General features: G+C 51.1%; 2 protein-coding genes across 4 annotated transcripts; one reads left to right on the top strand and one right to left on the bottom strand.

Moving 5' to 3' along the window:
* Window positions 1-1,474: 1,474 nt before the first annotated feature.
* ZC3H10 (zinc finger CCCH-type containing 10) lies at window positions 1,475-7,347 on the top strand. 3 transcript variants are annotated; one of them, XM_061557670.1, is made up of 2 exons: window positions 1,475-1,556; window positions 3,398-6,083. In XM_061557670.1, exon 2 carries the CDS (start codon window positions 3,879-3,881, stop codon window positions 5,142-5,144), a length of 1,266 nt encoding a protein of 421 aa, XP_061413654.1. In that variant the 5' UTR covers window positions 1,475-1,556; window positions 3,398-3,878; the 3' UTR covers window positions 5,145-6,083. The 3 variants fall into 3 exon arrangements, 2 of the variants coding, with proteins under 2 accessions (XP_061413654.1, XP_061413655.1); XR_009755500.1 differs by lacking the exon at window positions 1,475-1,556 and adding an exon at window positions 6,113-7,347 and having other exon boundaries at window positions 1,563-6,008; XM_061557671.1 differs by lacking the exon at window positions 1,475-1,556 and adding an exon at window positions 1,563-2,493.
* A 729-nt stretch (window positions 7,348-8,076) lies between these two features.
* LOC133346183 (metalloreductase STEAP2-like) lies at window positions 8,077-18,667 on the bottom strand. Its single transcript, XM_061557669.1, has 6 exons — window positions 18,486-18,667; window positions 15,020-15,679; window positions 14,025-14,278; window positions 13,646-13,919; window positions 13,023-13,187; window positions 8,077-12,504 (listed from the first exon to the last, which is right to left on the bottom strand). The coding sequence occupies exons 2-6, from the start codon at window positions 15,587-15,589 to the stop codon at window positions 12,220-12,222; spliced, it is 1,548 nt and encodes a 515-aa protein (XP_061413653.1). The 5' UTR covers window positions 15,590-15,679; window positions 18,486-18,667; the 3' UTR covers window positions 8,077-12,219.
* Window positions 18,668-20,034: the final 1,367 nt, after the last annotated feature.

Raw genomic sequence — 20,034 nt, 5'->3', positions numbered from 1 at the left:
GGGGCAGGGCGTGGGGGGCTGGGAGTGGGGGGCTGGTAGAGGAGGTGGGGAGTGGGGGGCTGGGAGAGGAGGTGGGGAGTGGGGGGCTGGTAGAGGAGGTGGGGAGTGGGGGGCTGGGAGAGGAGGTGGGGAGTGGGAGGCTGGGAGTGGGGGGCTGGGAGTGGGGGGCTGGGAGTGGGGGACTGGGAGTGGGGGGCTGGGAGTGGGGGGCTGGGAGAGGAGGTGGGGAGTGGGGGGCTGGGAGTGGGGGGCTGGGAGAGGAGGTGGGGAGTGGGGGGCTGGGAGAGGTGGGGAGTGGGGGGCTGGGAGAGGGGGTGGGGAGTGGGGGGGGGGTGCTGAGAGTGGGGCGTGGGGGGCTGGTAGTGGGGGGCTGGGAGTGGGGGGCTAGGCGTGGGGGGCGGGGAGTGGGGGGGGGGCTGAGAGTGGGTCTCCAATCAGCTGTTGATTCTGGACGCCCGCGTTGCTCCACTCTGTCCGCACAGCAGCGGCCTTCTTCTGGATCTGGGTGGGCTTCCAGGAGAGTCACAGCGCAATCCCAGCAGGGCAATCGCGACTTTAAAACTGTCTTAACTATTTTACTTATTTTCTCAGGTAAGGCTCACTTGAGCAGTACGGCTCTTTCTTCAGAAGCGACCTGGCAATCGAAGTAGCTCATCACGTGGACATGCATTGCAGCCAAGTACTATAAACGCAGGTTTCTAATTGTGGAGGGGAAAACCAGGAGGACCCGGAGTGAGAGAGACAGCAGCAGGCGTCAGGGTCTGGATCGAACCCACGACCTCCTGTACACCAGGCGAGAGAGTTCAACATCTCGCCACCGCGACTTGAAATGCAAACCCCCTTAGGGGCCGTCCATAAATGACGTCACGCACCTAGTGGGGGGGGGCAGACATTTGTGACGATATGTGACGGGGGGGGGGGTAAAAAATGTGACGTCACATCAAAATGCGCAACTTTAAATAAATATAGATGACACGTTCTACTTACTTAAATATACTTTTTAATAAATGTTTTCTCCTACAACATCAGAGTGCAGCGCCACATTAAATACGCACTACAATGACAATAGTTTAAAGCGATTTGAAGCATGTTTTTTTTTGGGGGGGGGGGGGGCAGACCTTTGTGACGTCATATTTGAGGGGGGGGCTGACTTTTTGTGACGCCGTGGGACGAAAGGGGGGGGGGGGTCAAAAATCGTCCAAAATCGCGTGACGTCATTTATGGACGGCCTCAATGCTCAACTAGTTTTAATACATATTCCTGGTTTTTTCGGTAAAAGTCACGTAGAAGAGAAAATATAAAATAAAACAATAAAATCCTCACGACGTTTCGATTGCAGCAACAACAATATTAATCCCTGCAGTCACGAAAGCTTTAAAACGAAATGTAGTTTTCACACGCCTCGAAAAGCCTATTCTTATGCGTACTACGGAATCTATAGCGCTGCCTATCAGTGTTATAAAATCCAAATCAAGATATGTTAGTCACGTGGTGGAGGAGGAGGGGGACCACGGCGGCGGCGAGGCGAAGCGCGCGATTTCTCCAGCTGCCTCCAGGTATCTCGCCCCGTCGTTCTCGATCACACCACGGCAGAGGTCGGGGTCCCCTCGGGGTCCCCTCGGGGTCTCCGATGGGATCTCCATTGGGGTCCCCTTGAAGTCCCCGAGGCCGGGAACGGACGCGGGGCACAAAGGTTCCCTCTCGGGCCGAGGCTCCGTACCGCGACCCCCCCACTCCCGAGGACGTCGCTTCGTGTCGACAATAATTAATCGGGTCATTAATTAACCTGACGCCGTTTTAAACGACGCGCCGCCTCCCCAGTGATTGTTTTGTACGCGTCCAGCCATTTCTCGGCGATCCACTGCTGGATGAGTGCCCGCCCCCCCCCCTCCACCACCACTCCGTGCAAGTGGTGGAAGGGAGGGCTTATTTTATCATATTGTTCAGAGATTTGGCGAAGACGGGGAGCATCGGCCGTTTTCTAAAACAATATATAGTTGGTTCATAATCGTTCTTTGCGTCATTGTTGGTGGATAATCTGAGCTGAGACGCGGGAAGTTGGTGGTTGAGGAAGAGGCCTGGTCGGTTCCCGGGCGCCCTGTTGTTGCCTGGTCGCTTCTACCGGGGAAGGCGCGTGAAACCCGGTAGGGAGCATAGGGACGAGTGGGGGGTCGGGCCACGTTACGAGCGGAGAGTGTTGAGACTCAAGTCTATAAAGCCAAAACATATTTGTTTTTGCTGCGGGTTTTAAGTAAAGTTACTTGTCGAAATGTTATATGACCAGGAATGTTTGTTGTATTTCGCAAATCGGGCTCGGCGGATAGAGCGATAAGGTTGCGAGCTAAAATATTGGTAGGGGGTTGACTTTGCCCATCATCCCTTCCCCGGGGTCGATAAAAAAGGTACCACTTAGTGGGGAAGTCGACAGTGGGGGTTGTCCTTGAAGACTCGCCCTGCGATAGGAGTGGATTTATGCACCTCTTACTTTGTGAGGTGAGTATCGCGTCAATGGTCTTGATCACGACACCATTTCGACTTCACATCGCAGGATGGGTAGAGCTATCGGTCGTGGTTTTACCAACTTACGAGAGTTGGTGGATCAAGCATACACATCACCGTAGAATGCTAGACTCCCAAGGTAGCCAGGACGATACTGTACAAAAATTGTGTTTGTGAGTGAACCCGTCATTCCCTCATGCATGGTGGGGGTGTCCCGTTTTATTTCCCTTGTACAACGCTTATTGATAATAAATTGGTCAAACGTCCTAGGACCTACCCTAACAAACTCTGGAGGACTTCCATGAGGCTGTGTAGGATAAATATATGACATTACAGTATTACTAAGTACAACAATTAGGATTTGTAAAGTAACTAGCAAAGAAAGTATATTATCAGAAACGAGTGTTGGGTTGAATTCTATAGGACATGGAAGGGAAGGACGCATTGGTATCAAACGTGAGAATGTAATATTTGTCGATTTGAGGTTTCCCTTGTCAATAATGCAGATATCAGACAAAGGAAAATTATTTATATAAGTAATCAGCAGTAATTATCCACGTTTTTATTTGTAAGAAATTGACCATGATGTGATGGTGCCAGTCTGCAGAAAGTGACAATTTTTTTAAGACTGTGGACGAAGATTTTTTACTTGAAATTAAAAGTTGTAAAAGTGTATTTTGCCTGAAATAGTGATGATTTCATTGACTTCAACATGAGACTGGATATGAAGCTTCTTTGAATTTAACTTTAGGTTTGAGGTGAATCTTGGGCTTGAATACCAAAAGCTGCCAAACAGTTTATTATAGGGTGAAGGAGACAATGCTTTTGCACTGTTCTGCAAGTTGGTGAATGCTCACATTTGTGCCATTGTGCCGTGTGGTTGCTTTGTGCGCGACAGAGGCGGACGGAAGGGAGAGTTCCTGTTGTGTGATGAGCGCTGTAAAGCGTTGGCGCTGACAAAACGCGCTTACCCTGCGCATTGCCCGCGCTTGCGACTCACAGCTGCGCATCCACCTCCCTCCTCCACCATCACATATCTCCACCACCCTCCACCACCACCTCCTCCATCTCCCTCCACTACCATCTCCCTTTATCACAACTTCCCTCCACCACCACCACCTACAACCACCACCCTCCACAACCACCTCCCATCATCACCAACTCGATCATCGCCAACACCACAATCGCCACAAACACCATCGCCACATCACAATCACCACCAATGTTTAGATTACCATCACCATAAACACCCATCAGCAACACAATCTCAACCACCACCACGATCACCACCACATCCCCGAGCTCCGCGCGCCCCTCCCAGCAGCAGCGCGGCGCGGTAAAGCGCGGCGGCGCAGCGAGGCGAGCGCTCTCCCGCTAACATGTCCGAAAATGACAGCAATCTGAACGGCGTGGCCGATGGCACGGGCGAGTGCACCGAGGGGGGCATGTGCCGGGACTTCCTGCGCAACGTGTGCAAGCGGGGCAAGCACTGCCGCTACCACCACCCTGAGTTCAGCGAGGTCATCAACATGGGCGTGCGCCGCAACGAGCTGAGCTTCTGCCACGACTTCCAGAACGGCAGCTGCACACGGCCCAACTGCAAGTTCGTGCACTCGCCCAAGCAGGACGAGGAGTTCTACCGGCAGCACGGGGAGCTGCCGGCGCACCTCAAGCAGACGGTGGCCGCCGGCCTTGGCCTCTCGCTGCGGGACCTGCAACTGCGGCAGGGCGAGGTGCCCGTGTGCCACGACAACCTCAACAGCGGCTGCCTCAGAGGCAAGCGCTGCAAGTTCCGGCACGTGACGCGCGAGGAGTTCACGCTGGAAATGGGGTTGTGTGGCCGCGCCGGCGCACCGGACGCCACCGCTGTGACCATCCTGCCGCCCCCCCCAGCGATGCCCGCCACCATGATGCCACGCTACCGCTTCGATGGGTTCGGCGAGGCCTTCGAGGAGGAGCGCTTTGTTGAGTTTGAGCTGGCACGCGCCAAGCGGCGCCGCCTGGAGGAGCCGTGGGCCGAGCGCTTCGAGCACCCGCTGCCCACGCTGCGCCTCGCCGACACGCAGCTGCTGCTGCTGCAGGAGGAGAATCTAATGCTGCGGCGGCGCATGGAGGAGCTGCGCAAGCAGGCGGTCGACCTGACGGCCGTCAACGAGGCGCTGCTGGAGCAAAACGCGCGGCTGCGCGTGCAGGCTGGCAAGGTAGTGACGCTCACCTCGGCCGAACAGACGCTGGTGCCGCGCGCCCCCACCGTCGTGGTGGCCGCCGCTGCCATGCCCAGCTACAGCCATGCGCTGGGCCAGCCGCTCACCACGCTGAGTGGGCAGACGCTGCAGGGCCGGCCCGTGTCGCAGCAGGAGCTGGTAGCGCCGAGCGGGGCGCCCACTGCGCAGGCCTCTAACCCGGGGGCGCCACCACCCCAGCCCGTGGCACCGCCACATCTGAACCCTGAGGCATTGGCGCCCCTACCAGCCACTCTGGGGTTGGCACCCGCCGTGTCACTCGCCACGGTGGCCGTGTCGGTGGCGCCGGTTGTGTCCATGGCGCAGTCGCTGTCGGGGATCACCATGAGCCACGCCACCACGCCCATCATGACGTTCCCCATCGCAACTCAGAGCATACATATGACGTCCCTGCCACACTAGCCACCACCACGATGCTGGCAGCGAATCTCTGATGCTTGCAGAACTCAACCTTTGAATGCCGGATCCTCTTTGTTTTTTTAAGGAGAAATGTGTCTGAAAGTGAAAAATCTCTCCAACTCAAACTGGTATTGGGCAGTGCTCACCTCAGTTGGCTGTGAAGTGTGGATATTCCACATTCTTTAGGGCTAAACCAACTGGTCCCAACATCTTGCAACATTGTTTTTTTTATGTAACCTTTGAGGGGATGACGGGCTGAATCAATTTCCGATCAGGATTACAATTTTCCACTTGGCAGTTATGAGTTGATTTTTACACCCGGCCAATTGAGTTTCGGTAATATCGAGTAAAAAACTAAAATCACGATTGGAGTTTTGAAGATGGCAAGGACACACGGTGGCCTGCTGAAGTCACATGATCATTTAATTGATGGTTTTCATAGTGGATATCATTCTTGGAATTGAAGCGGCACTCCTAAGTAATGTGACATGGCGGTGTGTACACTACCGGACTGCCTCGCCCTGTGAGCAGGGGAAATAATGTCGCGAGGGCGCACTTGATAATGTGTCTCTGCTTTAGGTCTGTTCCAAAGAGATGGTTCCACACTTGCTTTATTACGAGTTGTAGTTTTCATAAATATTGCATGAAGAGATCAATTGATCAGGCTTTTGTGTAATACAAGCATGTAAATCGCTATTCATAATAAAGGTTTTTGGGTTAGGTCGCCTAAGTATAAATGTGTCGAAACCCTCCACCACCCGACACAGCCAATTAGTAAAGGAATTGTCACGTAAACAACATGCCAAATAGTTACTATCTTAATTTTGGAGCTTTCGTGACTGCAGGAATTATTCTTTGTTTCTTTCGGTTAAGTCACGTCTAAAGATAAAATAATAAATTAAAATAATAGCATATTATGCAATCGAAACGTCGTAATGTGCTATTATTATAATTTATTATTTTATCTTTAGACGTGACTTAACAGAAAGAAACAAAGAAAAATAGTTACTACTTCAGCCCACGGGTGTATTGGAGAGTAAACCCACAACCTTTACAATTTTAGTACGACGTTTCGCTGGTATTTACAACCAGCATCATCGGGCGATTTGCCAGAATAGTGACGCAATCCACCTGCTCATTCATAACAAATTCAGAGCATCTTGTGAATGTGATTAAAGATATTAAACTTGACCCAAATGATATTCTACTGAGTTTTGATGTAATTTCTCTATTCACTAAGGTTCCAGTTAACATGTCCCTTAAATTACTTGTGGCAGATACTATATTGGACAGACGGGACGTAACATTAGCGTAAGATTAATAGAACACCAAAAAAATTATTTAATACTCTCAAACACAACTGTCGGCAGTTGCACAATATGCTTGCCAACAATTGATTTTGATAACGTTGAAGTGTTGTGTAAAACTAATTGACCAAGACTAATTTGAGAATCCATTGAAACTGACAGAAATTCAAATAATTTTAACCGCTCTGACAGCTACAAGCTTAGTGCGGCCTGGAAGCGTATTAAGTAATACATATTATAATTCCTTATAGAGGAAACATACTAATTAACTAATTACCAATCTATAATAATACAATAGCCCCTCCGCCTCTGATCTCTGCACCTGATTGGGTGCGGTGATGACGTCGTCCTGCTACTCTAAGACCGGAATCAGGTGGATTGCTTCACTATTCTGGCAAATCGCCTGATGATGCTGGATGTAATTACCAGCGAAACGTCGTACTCCAATTGTAAATGTTGTGGATTTAATCTCCAACACACCGGTGGGCTGAAGTAGTAACTAATTGGCGTTTTGATTGTGACAAATCCCTAACTAATCTTTATGAATATTGATAGCGAAAGCCTACGTGTAAAAATGTCAGTCCCTAAATATTTTTTTGTTACATGGCATTTTTCTCCATGCATAATTTTTCATTCCAATGAAACTGCACATTTTTTTATTGTGTTCTTTAGGAAATCTCAGTTTGTATACAAATATTGGCAGACTTATTTGTGGTGATCTCAATTCCTCACACCTTTGTGGTATGAACAGTGTTTTCATTTGCATCTGTAATGGTAAATTAATATGGCCCTGACATATATCCTAATGTTAATGATTGAACATTGTACTGTTTTTTTAACTGTTTTAAGTTAATGTGGACAGTGGCAATTTGGTAAATTGAATAAAATTGGAGCTTAAATCCTGATGTGTATTTTTGAATGTTTGTTGCGTGTTCTGTTTGTTGTCCTTCCCCTGCATCTCCGATTAGCACGTTTGGCTACGTGTGAAAGCTCTAGAAACATACATTACACATCAGCTTACATCACATGGGGCAACATTTGTATCTGGGGTTTTCACTTCGCATACCTCCAATGGGTCTTCACAGGGAGGTTACCTCTTTTGCTTTACTGCAGTCTGGTACAACCTCCCCAAACACTCCACTAATATCTCACGAGTCATTGATAAAATAGATTCTTACCGCTCAAGATAATATGCATCAATTTGCATTAAAGAATCAACATGACATTGGGATCAAGACCTCATAGTGCCATAATCCCTTAACTCGCGACTTCGAATTGCGAGCGTTGGAATCTTATTTTAATCTTTGAACCAGTAAATGCCTTAACCCTCGACATTTAATGACATGGGCCAAATATGGCAATTTTGGCATGAACATTAGTTGACTTCTACAAGAACGGGATTGTTAACATTGCCCACATTCCAATTAGTATGAGTCTTAAGATTAAGCTGTAGTCAAGGGAATACATAGAATCGAGAAATTATAATTGCTGAGAAAACTACATCATTCGCCTTCAAATAATGTAGCACAAACAGCAGAGAAGGGGTAGCGGGGGAGCTGGGGTTTGAAGAGAATCGGGAGCAGCACAATGAGACCAAACAAAGGCAGAAGACAAGGCACCACGCGACATCTCATTGGGAGGTTTATTTCATGGAAGACGTCAAAAATCTGCGAAGCTACTGCTTCCGGCAGCCTCTACGGCGAGACAACTGTGGCTCCTACACGGGCTGGGAAGACGTGTCTACTTCTAATCTAGAGACACAGCGCTGGGTGCGTCATGGCCAGACGGCGGCGGCGGCGAGAGCGGTGGACGAGTTTGCTCTCGAATCTAAACACAAGAGGACGCGGCGAACGGACGGGCCTCGACTTATCGTCGGTCCGCGCCGCTGCTGGCGTACACAGCCAGGTCGCTGGGAAGGCAATGGAATCGCGTGAGCTGGACAACGGCTTACGACAACGCGAACAACACCCACGAATAAAACGGCCCCCACGGACTTGGGAAGTGTTCAAGTAACAATTTTGTTGGAAACTGGACGGCTCGACCGAGTGCAGCAACACGGACGGACACGCGCTTGCTGCAGGCTACCGATTTGAAAATCATTGTTACGATGCTATTGCGTTTGAAACCGTTCAGCGGGTACACGTAAAAGCTTCCATATTCACGCAATATGCAGTTGAAGGATTAAAAAAAGATCAGCTGCCAGAAGAGTAGAAAGTCCTCGGACACAGCTGCATATGTAAGCAAATGGTGACGATTTCTGAGGACGAGAAATTTAAAATGTGCGCTTAAAATGTATTTTTACTTTCTCTAGTCACCGTTGTTATTACTGAGTGACGGCATCGTGCGGTTCGCACAGTGTATAGCAGCGGGGCTTCAAAACAAGCCTCACGTTCAATCCGTGTGACTTGGAATCGAACTCTTGAAACGATCAAGAAAAGCTGCCTCTAATGTGCGTCTTAAAATCTCAACTTTTTTGCTGGTGGGAAAAAATGTAACGTCACCCACGGGACGAAAGTGAAGAGTGACGTTCAGAAAGCTTCCCGAATTTCGCAAGGGAGCGCAAGCCACACACAATTATCCGTAATTATTGCTTATTGGATGTTTGTCCATTTGCACGTGGATGACCTATAAAACAGCAAACACAGCGATAACACTGACAGCAGCCACAGGTGTGTGACACGCTGGGGAAACGGCAGACACCGGGTGCGTAAACAACGATCCGTACGAAGCGTTTGAGCCACCTTGCTCTGGGACTTGAATTAACTACTACTACTACCACTATTTTTATTTCACCAGGCAAAGCCCACCAAGCAATATAGCTCTTTCTCAGAAGCGACCTGGCCACAAATGATAGCTCAACATAGTGGCTTGTCACAATGCTGATGACCGTTGCTCACCCAGGAAAGCTTGAGTCTCAAGACTCGATTTCACGAGGGTCCTGCTTCCATTGGGATGTTTTGTCAATAAAACCCGTGGTTGGCATGTCGGAAGGAGGAATCTCACACATGAGGGGGGGAGGGGGATAACACTCAAACGAGCTCTGCATATACAGATTCAAGAATACACTGTTGTAATACTTTCTCCTGGACACTTCACAGCCCAAGCCGACAACAGCTGGTATTCCCAGTCTCCCATCCACGTAGTAATCAAGCTCAACCCTGCTTATCTTCGGAGAGTTGACAAGGGCAGGCACAACCCATAACTCCTCACCCAACTGGGTTTACACAGAGCAATCATGGCCACCTACTAGTAGAACGAACGCCTTTATTGCAGGTTAAGCTATGAAATCACCTCGTGTCCACAAGGACAGCTGCCACTCGGGGTGCCCCTTCAAATGTTCAACATGAGATGGGGTTGCAAAGCGCTTATCGTATGTTCAGCGCTCTGATATGCCCTGGTGTATAGGAGGGCGCTATATCAAAAACACATCGTTTTCATTGCCCAGTTTTAGCGGATGTGCTCTTCTTGGAGGTTACATTCCATCACGAGTGGCGAGCTGTACCACCATTGGACAGACGGTGGGCTTGTGCCGGTACATTGAGAAGTCTCGTTAACGATCACTCGCAGACTGGACGAATCCTCGATGGTACTCGTTTCAGCAGGGTTTGTGTTTTAGAGAAACTTGATTGGGCAAGAGTTTGTGTGTTTTTTCTGCGAGGCGATGCCAAGTGTGCTCTCGGTGCGATGAGCAAATGATCAAATGTCTCTTCGCGGGAAGGACGAGACGTGTTCGTGAGATCGTGACATCATTGGCAACAAATGAAAACTGCGGGAGTTGGCTAAACGTCGGTGGAATGGATCAAACCGCCTGCACTTCAAAGTCCCTCCGGAGGATGGCGCTCTTAAGGTGGCGATGACACGTGTGGTAATTTGTAGAATTCGTTGCTGGCAACGGTGGCCGCACCATTTTGTATCGTCGCCTCAATTGGCGGACAACCGGGATGATGACACAATCAAATCAAACACAGCGGTCAGATGACAACCTCGAGGTCACGTGATCACTCATTGTTCGTCGAAGAAACTTAAAAAAAAAATGTCCTTCGGAAGGCAGAACTCCATCACCCCATGCCATTGCCGTAGCGAGTTGCTAAAACCGCTCAGTGCAAATCCTTTGCCGGTGGCAATTGACAGCAACAATTTACCCTAATATTGCCTGAGCACATCATGAACATTTGGCAATACTTCTTTACAGCGTGTCACACGTTTAAAAAACACGCAGCAGGTGTATCCTCCCCTTTGGTGCAATGACACGCAATTACACAATCAATACATTATTGCAGCGAAGTGATTTTGATAAAAAAAAAGATTTATAATTTAATAAAAAATACATTTGAAAGCAAAAAAAAAGTGGCGGCTTCTTTTGCCACTGAAAAATACCTCCATATCTCTTTTTTTTATTTGCACCCGATGTGAAAAGCTTAATGCTGACCTTCACGCGGCAAGATGCTGTCAAGCATCACGAGATCCATGACCTCACCTAAGGGTGACCTCCCCATGAGTTTGGGGAGAGACCTTCGCTGTCGATGAGGAGAGGAAAAAGCCTTGGCCACAGTCTCACGCCTCTCTAACCCTTACCTTGCAGACTGAACGTCTGACTGTAATCCCACATTGTAAGCCCTAATGTTAAACATTCTACCTAGTTGGATACCAAGTCATTATCCTCTCACCTTAACCTGTGACCTGTAACCCTCCATCTTTACACTAACCCCGAACCCAAAATCCAACCCTATTCAACAGCTAATCTTATCGGTTCGTCCAATCCAACTACGAGTCCTTAAACCCAAAATCTGCCCACTACCCCTTAACACGAAGCTGACTTGTAGTTGTCTGAAACCTACTCATGCCCCTAATCCTATCCTTAATCATTGCCCTACCAGTACCCCCACCTCTTTTGCTATCCCCACCATTAACCTTAATCATACCTCTGACATATATGACCCTTCAACCCACAGCCTAAACCTGCCGCTATCTCTAGCCTTACCCCTATCTTCCAACTGGAATGTAACCCCTAACTGTACCCATATTCATTTTTACAAGCCCTAACCCTGTCCCCAAATCCAGACGTTTTCCAAACTCCAGTCTTCACAACTCACCAAGGTGCACAGGTGCACACTGACATCTCCATTCAAATGTAAATTGTCATTGCACACTACACACCCCTGATGAATGATAAACGCCTCCAACGTGATGTAGAAAGCAACAAATCAAATTATGTCTCCAAGGCAAATATTTCCCCCATGTAGCCTTAAGAGACTGTTGGGGCAAGTGCTGTTAGTGAGCACCTGTGAAGGCCAGAATGGCACATGAGGGGGTGAGTGGCCAGCACCACGCTGCCTTTGTCTCCCTCGTGGCAATGTTTTTACACATTGCACTAGGTTCTCAATTGAGGCTGAGTAAACCTAGGGGAGGAGGCCCAGGACCGGTTCAGATAATCATCACTGGTGTTGGCCGTGAGTGATTCAGTGCCCTCTAAGTCACATATTTAGCAATAATCAGGCATGTACAGCGTGCCACAACTGAATTGCCATTTGAATGGAGGGAGGTTTGGCAAGTAAGAAAAATTACTGCGGTGGCTCTGAAGAGTGGATTGTGGGAAACTCTTCGTGAACCCCTCCACCCCTCCCTACCTTGCCCCCACCCTATCCCCGCGGGTCTCCCTTCGTACCTTACCCCAATCGGTGGTGGATGCTGCCTGTGGTACCGCTGTAGTTCTTAAGTCGCTACGCAAATATGCGTGCGTGTGCGCGCACACACTCGCGCGTGCGTGCGGGTCACACGATGCTGGTGATGTCGCCGATGGGCCTGCGTGCCGCCGCTCCGCACGCGCCACGGAAGGGGCTGCCCTCGTGGCCGCGGCGCACGCGCTCCAGCGGGCGCGAGCAGCAGGGCAGCGCCAGCAGCAGGCGGGCGAGCAGCGTGGCGCAGGGCAGGGGCAGCGCCAGCACGAACACGGGCGGCAGGTGGAAGTGGTAGTGCTCGGCTTCGAAGGCGCGGCGCCAGCCGAACGTGAGTGCGTGCAGCGTGCTCACCGCCAGCGCCACCACGCCCAGCTTGGACTGGTGGAGGGAGGGGGCGGGGAGGGCCAGCGGAGCGCGCGGCGTCGAGTGCCGTTAATGATGATTACCGTGCGAGCGCGTGGAACCGCGGCGCCACGCCCACACTCACGCTGCTCGGTTGAGTTGGCTCGTCGGCGAAAATATGGTAATTGTGATTCGATTACTTGGGTCCCTTCTAAAAGCAGTGGCCAGCTTGATATCCTGCCTCCTGCAGGCAGGAAAACACAGAAGAAGCCATGCAGAGTGTGGCATGGTTGGTGATGTGGCTTATGACGTCATGAAGCCCCGCTCTTCACCAGCAGCACGTGAGACTTTCCCCCCAGCTACTTCTGTGATATCCGATTAATCGCGTAACAGAAACGATAATTGGCAGAGCAAATTATTACGTAAATAATCGGTTACACCCGACTGTCGTGCGCGCACGCACACACACACTCCACCTGCACGTGTAATAAGACGCATTCCGCCCATACGTGTTTGTACACACGCACGCACGCACACATGCACGCACGCCGTACCTGTATGAAGCTGAACTCGCGCCAGTTGAGCGCGTCGCTGACGGACGGCAGGGAGGTGATGGCGAGCAGCACCATGAGGCCGAGCGCCATGATGCCGAGCGAGATGTACGTCTCCATGCGCCACACTTGCTCTTCATCCCACGACGACGTCAAGCCGCTCTGCACCTGAAAACGCCGGGCGACGAGAATGAGAGGCACGTGTGCTTTCCTGAGGGTTGCGTCGTCTCCGTCAAGGTGGCGCTGTCACGCAATGACATCGGACACCCGACGAAAGCGCCGAGATCAGCGATCAAACCATAATTTGTAAGAAAGTAGGCGTGGAGTTGTCCGTAGAGTCGTGTCTTTGCCCATATATGGTCTTGCGAATTGAGGCGCCTGTGGTATTGATTCCACTTCATAGTTGATTCGACTGCCACATTACAGTATCGGTTCATCGAGGGTTAATCCCTGCGTCGATTCATTGGCAAGCGACCCACGGATTGACTAATCCCATGGGCTAGTATGGCGTCGCGTGAAACGCTTCCCCCCCCTTTTTCTGATTGGCTAATATCTGAACGATCAGCGATTCGCTCCCAGTCCATTGTCATTGCCCTGCGGCGTTGCGTGGCACCGCGTGAACTCACCTGCCGGTAGGCGTCGTCGAGCAGGCGGTAGCGGTACGAGCGGCGCAGGGGCAGGGCGAGGCTGTAGATGGCGTGCAGGCCAGCGTAGAAGAACGCCAGCAGGCCCAGCTGCTTGCGGCATCGCAGCCAGCGGTCGAGCCACGGCGGGAAATGCCGCCACTTGGTGGCGTGCCACAGCTGCAGCGCCGCTGCCAGCGCGCCCGGCACGTACACGAGAGCAAGCAGCGACAGCGCCACCACGGGCAGCGTGGCATTCACCACCTCCACGGGGATCCTGCGAGGACACGAGGAGACATCAAAGGGGGACGCGGGTACGTGGGGAATCGGGGACAGAAAGATGCGGATATAGGAACGTGGGGACATGGGGACACGCGCTTACTTGTAGAACTCGCTGCGGCCGTGCACCGCGAAGGGGTGGACGACCTCGTGCACGAACGCGTAGAGGAAGAAGAAGAGGGAGAGCGCGAGGCAGAGCAGCACGGGGAAGCGCCACAGCGGGAAGAGGCGCAGGGGCAGTTCCTCGACGCTGGCGGCGGAGGAGAGGGCGCCCATGTCGAGCGGCGCGAAGCCGAGGTCGCGCGCCAGCTGCATGACGGCGGCGCGCGCCTCCACGCTGTCCCCGCACACGGGCACCTGCAGGCGCGCGGCAGGATGCACGATACGAAGTGAAGCACACGACACACAACATAAACACACGACACGGAATGCGGTAGCACGAGGGACGAAGCAACGATATGCACGACGTCGCACGAAACGCACGACGCGAAACATGAAACAAGAGAATCGCACGATTCTTTCTTCCCCTGCTCAGTGGCAGTGTGTGCGGCTCATTTCCCTCCTGATCTTGATCTTTCTTCTTCACATCACCGTACGGCCTCCCTCTTGCTTGCTTCAAGTCGTCAAGCAGCGTCCTTCTCTTTATGAATCTTGGCCTCTTTCCCAGCATCCCTAACACCTACAGAACTTCCTTAATCGAGCTCTCACCTTTGAGATTGTGCCCAATATACATCCCTTGCCTGGTCTGCATTGTTCTAAAGATACTTCTCTCCTCCCGAAACCTGCTCCAGAACTTCCACATTTCTCTTTCACTCCACCCATACTCACATCTCAAGACTTATCCAGTCGCCTTACATCTCCCTTCCAGGTTTCAGCTGCGTACAAACACGACCCCTCTAGACTCGGCTCTTCAAAAGTCACTTTTTCAACTCTGCTCACTCGTCTCGTCAGGAGCAAATGTTCTCCTCCTGCTCGAAGATGCCTTGCCCACACGGCGATCCCCGCTCGGATGAGTGCACGATTCAAAGCACAACGCGAAACGACGATGACGCTGCGACGCGCACACACGCGCACGCACGCACCGGACGTGACACTCACGCGCTTGCTGGAGTCCCTGGGCCCGCCCTGCAGCGCCCAGGCCGACACCACGTTGAAGGCCTTCACCACGTGCGAGTGGGGAAACATCTCCGCCAGGAATTCCGCATTGCTCCTCTGCGTCCTCCCGTCGCCGCCGCCTCCTCCGCGCTTCCGCCGCCGCTGCTCCCTCCTCTGCGCCGGGCTCCGGTTGCTGACGTCGACGAGGACCCTGCCGGCGAGCGCGCCGCCCAGCTCGGCGAGCGTCGCGTAGTGCTCGTGGTGCAGCGCCACGACCACGAGCGCAGCGCTCGCCGCCGCCTCGGCGCGGCCCAGCAGCTCGGCCTGCGGCGGCATGCGCTCGGCGGCCGCCTTGGGGTCGCGGCTGCCCACGGCGACGGCGTAGCCGGCCGAGAGGAGGCGGGCCGCGAGGGCCCGTGCGAAGTCGCCGCTGCCCAGGATGGCCACGCTGCGGCGGTTCCCGTTCGGCCGGAAAGCGCCGCCGGTGCCGCCGCCGCCGCCAGGCACGGGGCCGCCGTTGCGCAGGGAGATGAGCGGAGAGTTGGAGACGCTCAGAGTGCCCTCCACGGCCATGGTGGACGCGAGGATGGGGGGGAGGGGAAAGGGGGGTGTGGGGGCAGACCCTCGGCTGGGCCCGAGCGAGCGGGCGAGTGGGGAGAGCCTCTGCGAGTAAAGAGGGTGCCACGGTGGCGAAATGTTAACTATCTCGCCTGGTATACAGCAGGTCGTGGGTTCCATGTATATGTGGAGTGTATATGTTTTCCCCGTGTTCGCGCGGATTTTTCCCTCCACATTTAGAAACGTGAGTTGAGACTATTTGACTGCGATACATTTCCATGTGATAAGCTATCATTTGTGACCAGGTCGTTTCTGAAAAAGAGCTACAGTATACAGCTCAGTGGGCCTCACATGGTAAGATAAAAAGTCTCCGGGTTGCACAAGACCCGACCTACAGAAATCCGACTTTACGGAAATGCTCCCATGAATCGTGTAAAAAAATAATAATTTGCGGACAGTTTTGCTTTAGTTACGTAAACGCAAATAGTGCAGTGCGGTGAGGTTGTGGATGAATACCGAGGAGCGAGCCGTAAAGCGGTGAGATGTAAGACGGGCAGCCGCTAGTTTACTCGGTTAAACTAAAAGTGTATAATTGACAGACACACGCGCGCGCTGACACGTACAAAGATCCCCCTGAACAGACTTGGGGGCAAGTGCCGTTAGCGAGCTCCTATTAAGGCTGGGACGGCACACGAGGGGGTGGGTGGCCAGGAACACGCCCGACCGCCTTTGTCTCCCCAAAGGCGATTATTTTTAAACACCGCACCAGGTATTCATTTTAGGCCCAGGACCGGTTCAGATAATCGTCACCGGTGTTGTTGGCCGCGAGCCGGGAATCGAACTCGGGTCACCGGGTTCGTAGCGCAGGGCGCTAACCGCTCCCAGGACACACACAAAGACAAGCCACACACACGCGCTCCCAGGACACATACAAAGACAATCCACACACACGTGCTCCCAGGACACACACAAAGACAAGCCACACACACACGCGCTGAGCTGGCGTTGCCTCTTGAATCCACAAAGATTTTGCAATTTTTATGGAATTTCCCAAAGACGTCACTAATCAGTTGCGACTCACAGCACATGACTTGCCAAAGCCAAAGGTCACCCGCACGGACCCGACTGAACTCCTGGGGCAAGTGCTGTGTGCGAGCACCAATGACATTGGCAAGGCATACACCAAGGGATGAGTGGTCAGCAACCACGCCCGGCCGCCTTTGTCTCCCCAAGTGGTGATGTTTTTACACATCGCACCAGGAACTCATTTGAGGCTGAGTCGACCTAGGGGAGGCCCAGCGACCGGTTCAGATATTCGTCAATGTTTGTTGGCCATGAGCGGGAATCGAACTCGGGTCTCTGCAGCGTAGCGCGATAACCACTGCGCCACCGCTCCTCACGCTCAACTTGACAACCCAAAGACAAAGATCCCCCGTATAGCCTTGAACAGACTGTAGGGGCAAGTGCTGTTCGCGAGTAGCAGCAGAAGGCCGGCACGTCACACGAGGGTGTGGGTGGCCAACACCCCACGTGCACACAAACACGCGGCCTCATTAGTCCACTGCTGGATGAGTGTCCCCCCCACGCCGTGCGGGCAGTCGGGAATCATTTGAACATACTTCACCACGCTGGCTGGCCAGTGCACGTTATGTCTAACGGCTCAAGCCAGCTTTCCTGAGCAACATCTGATGAGGCCTCGCATTCTGGGTGATGTGGACATCCACCTCGAGCAAGCAACGTCGCACGAACGGCCTCTCCCAAAACACCCCACGCCTATGCACGTGTCACTTTAAATCAAAGTCCCAGACTCCCTCACTCCCCTTCAACAAAGACAGCAGGACAGGCAGGCTACCACCCCCCTCAGCCCCCACGTGCAATGTGCAGCGACTGTCTGGCTGTCATCACAGCTATCTTCACAAACCCGCACTGACCAGCGTGGTGAAGTATGGTCAAATCAACCCCCACCCCTCAACAGCGTGGGAAGACCCTCACCCAGTAGTGGACTGACACAAGTTAATGTGTATCATCATCATCATGTGAGGCATGATGATGATGCTGTGGAATTCTCGAGCCCCAATCCATAGGGCACACTGCTGCTGCCACTCACAAGGATATCTTCACAAACTCAGATTTTTCTAAACTGCGGGGGTCTCCATAAGCCCGCCGCCAAACCACCTAAGAAAAAAATATATATACGTAACTGGTGTTGTTCAAATATCGCAATAATGTTAAAGATTCTCGATTTTAAGTTTTCGTGACGGAAGCTTGTGTTGCCTCCGAAACGTCGTGATTTAATTTATTTTATTTTTTACCGACGTGACTTTACCGAAAAAAACAAAGAGTAAGGTTAAAGCTGACGTGCACATTACTCAAATTGGTCTTTTCCACGGAGCATCATCATTGTTCCCTCCCCTGGGTAAGCCCGCTTCATTATATAACAAGAGACTCATCAAGTTGTGACCTCCCTAAACCCGACTCAATAAATCGAGGTCTTCCAAAAGCTTAATTTTTCCGCATCACAGTTTTCTTTAACCATGGTACAGTATGTTATTTAATGATTGTTACATGAAACATGACTGTCATTACATCGTGGTTTTTGATCAAATCTTTCTCATCTTAAGTCCTCGTTTTATCCACCACATTCAACCCAAAAACGGTCTTCCTAACCCAGTTCAATCCTAAAAACATTTTGCCAAAAGATTGACCACTTTCAATCCGTTTTGTGGTCACTCATCGTTGGTCTCGAGTCCCCCTCATGGCACCCCACTCGCCACTGTCACCGGCTGTCTGGCCATGCCCGCCTATGGGATGGCGGTGGGGGGGGCGTTAGGGGTACTCAAGCAGGGCCCGGTTCGCAGTGACCCCTACACAACCCAGACGCTCCACACAGTTTCGGCGTGAACGCGCTTACCCGGTCACAGGCTGGGATGTCCGTCCGCGGAGAGACACGGGGAGACGAGCGGAGAGACAGGCAGACTCGGGGAGACACAGAAGGAGACACGGGGACACGCGTGGAGACACGGGGACACGCGGGGAAAGTGTCAACACGTCCAGACGACACCACAGCGGCGACCACGCATGAGCCCAACGGGAATCGATCCAACACGAATGTATAACGATTCGATCCCTATTGTATTGCGTTGCAGAGGAATCGAATCGAATTGGAGGCGGAGTTAAAATTCCTTAGGCGCTTTGTAATCGAATGGAATGGATCGAGTTAAATGCTACAGGGCTGTGTAATGTGAATGACAATTGTTGGTTGTAAACACAATAAGTTATTTAAAAAAAGACTAAGCAATACATTCGCAGGGATTACGTAATACTTTACAACACGCGTGTATCTTCGGAAGTTTTTAAACTTAACAATAACATTGTTTTTATATTTACTAGGTAAGCTCCAATGCGCTATAGAGATAGTTTATTAATATTACACGCTTTTATATAACTCACTGTTGTATCCTTAAATCTTGTAACTCAATTTTAGCCACTTCCCAATGTGGTATCGACTGCAAACTTGGTATACTTATGTCATACTGATGACAACACTATATGCTATCATTAAAATAAAATATATATATTTTTAAATATTATTTTTTGTATGTTATGTTTCGCCTTGGGTCTAATTGTCCACGCTCAACTGACGTTGGCTGTAAATCACCACGGTACCTTACGTTATGGCAAGCTTCGGGGCCACTTCCTGGAGTCGTGGAGTTCTTACATTACTAGTAGGGTACATTTCATTAAAGCGTGTTTAAAAAAAAGTTTTTTTTTTAATATTACTTATTTCAGAAGAGACCTGACCACAAATCATAGCTCAACGAAGTGGCTTATCACGTGGAAATTTATAGCAGACAAATACTCTAAACGTCATTGGAACCTCATTTGCCAGTAAAAAATATGATAATTGGTGTTTTACCCTTCTATCTGGCAACAAAACTGACACCTTTTTTTACAAGGAGTCATGTTTGCATAGACCACAATACCTTCAGTCATAATGCAAACAAAAAACATAACTCTGATAATGTATGCACTGTCCTTGAAGTTGATTGGTCCACACCCGAGACAGCTTTCCTTAGAGCCTAGTCTCACATGGTGTTGGACCAGATGACGCCAAAAGGCGCTCTAAACGTGTTGTTAGCTTCTAAAGGCAACTGTTTATAAAGGTTTGAAAAGAGGGCGTAGCCCAAATGTCATCAGCCAATGTTAATGTGAGTGGTGGGCAGCGACTGCGGCGGTGGAGTGTTTTCCACCTATCAAAGGGCTGCCAGGTGAAAATTAGCATGTCACACCGCGTGTGTTGCGATCGAAACGTCGTAGTTTTTTGTTATTTTATTTGAACCTATCTACATGACTTTACCGAAAGACCCAAAAAATATCAAGGAAAGTTAAACAACTAATCACTTCTGCAGGTTAAGTCCCCAAAGATCAACTCAGCGTTACACTACGGGCTCGGTCGTAGA

This window comes from Lethenteron reissneri, chromosome 23, assembly GCF_015708825.2.
Source record: "Lethenteron reissneri isolate LAM-NWPU_2019-01 chromosome 23, ASM1570882v1, whole genome shotgun sequence".
Classification (NCBI taxonomy): Eukaryota; Metazoa; Chordata; class Hyperoartia; order Petromyzontiformes; family Petromyzontidae; genus Lethenteron; species Lethenteron reissneri.
The sequence above is the reverse complement of the archived record's forward strand: the minus strand, read 5'-3'. Positions and strand labels throughout refer to the sequence as shown.

Excerpts from the sequence above, each read along its gene's own strand:
- ZC3H10 (XM_061557670.1), top strand. The coding sequence starts at position 3,879 with ATGTCCGAAAATGACAGCAATCTGAACGGCGTGGCCGATGGCACGGGC.
- LOC133346183 (XM_061557669.1), bottom strand. The coding sequence starts at position 15,589 with ATGGCCGTGGAGGGCACTCTGAGCGTCTCCAACTCTCCGCTCATCTCC. Across the intron at positions 14,279-15,019 it reads CCAGGGACTCCAGCAAGCGC|GTGCCCGTGTGCGGGGACAG; the intron begins GTGAGTGTCACG and ends GCGCGCCTGCAG. Across the intron at positions 13,920-14,024 it reads GGCCGCAGCGAGTTCTACAA|GATCCCCGTGGAGGTGGTGA; the intron begins GTAAGCGCGTGT and ends GTGTCCTCGCAG.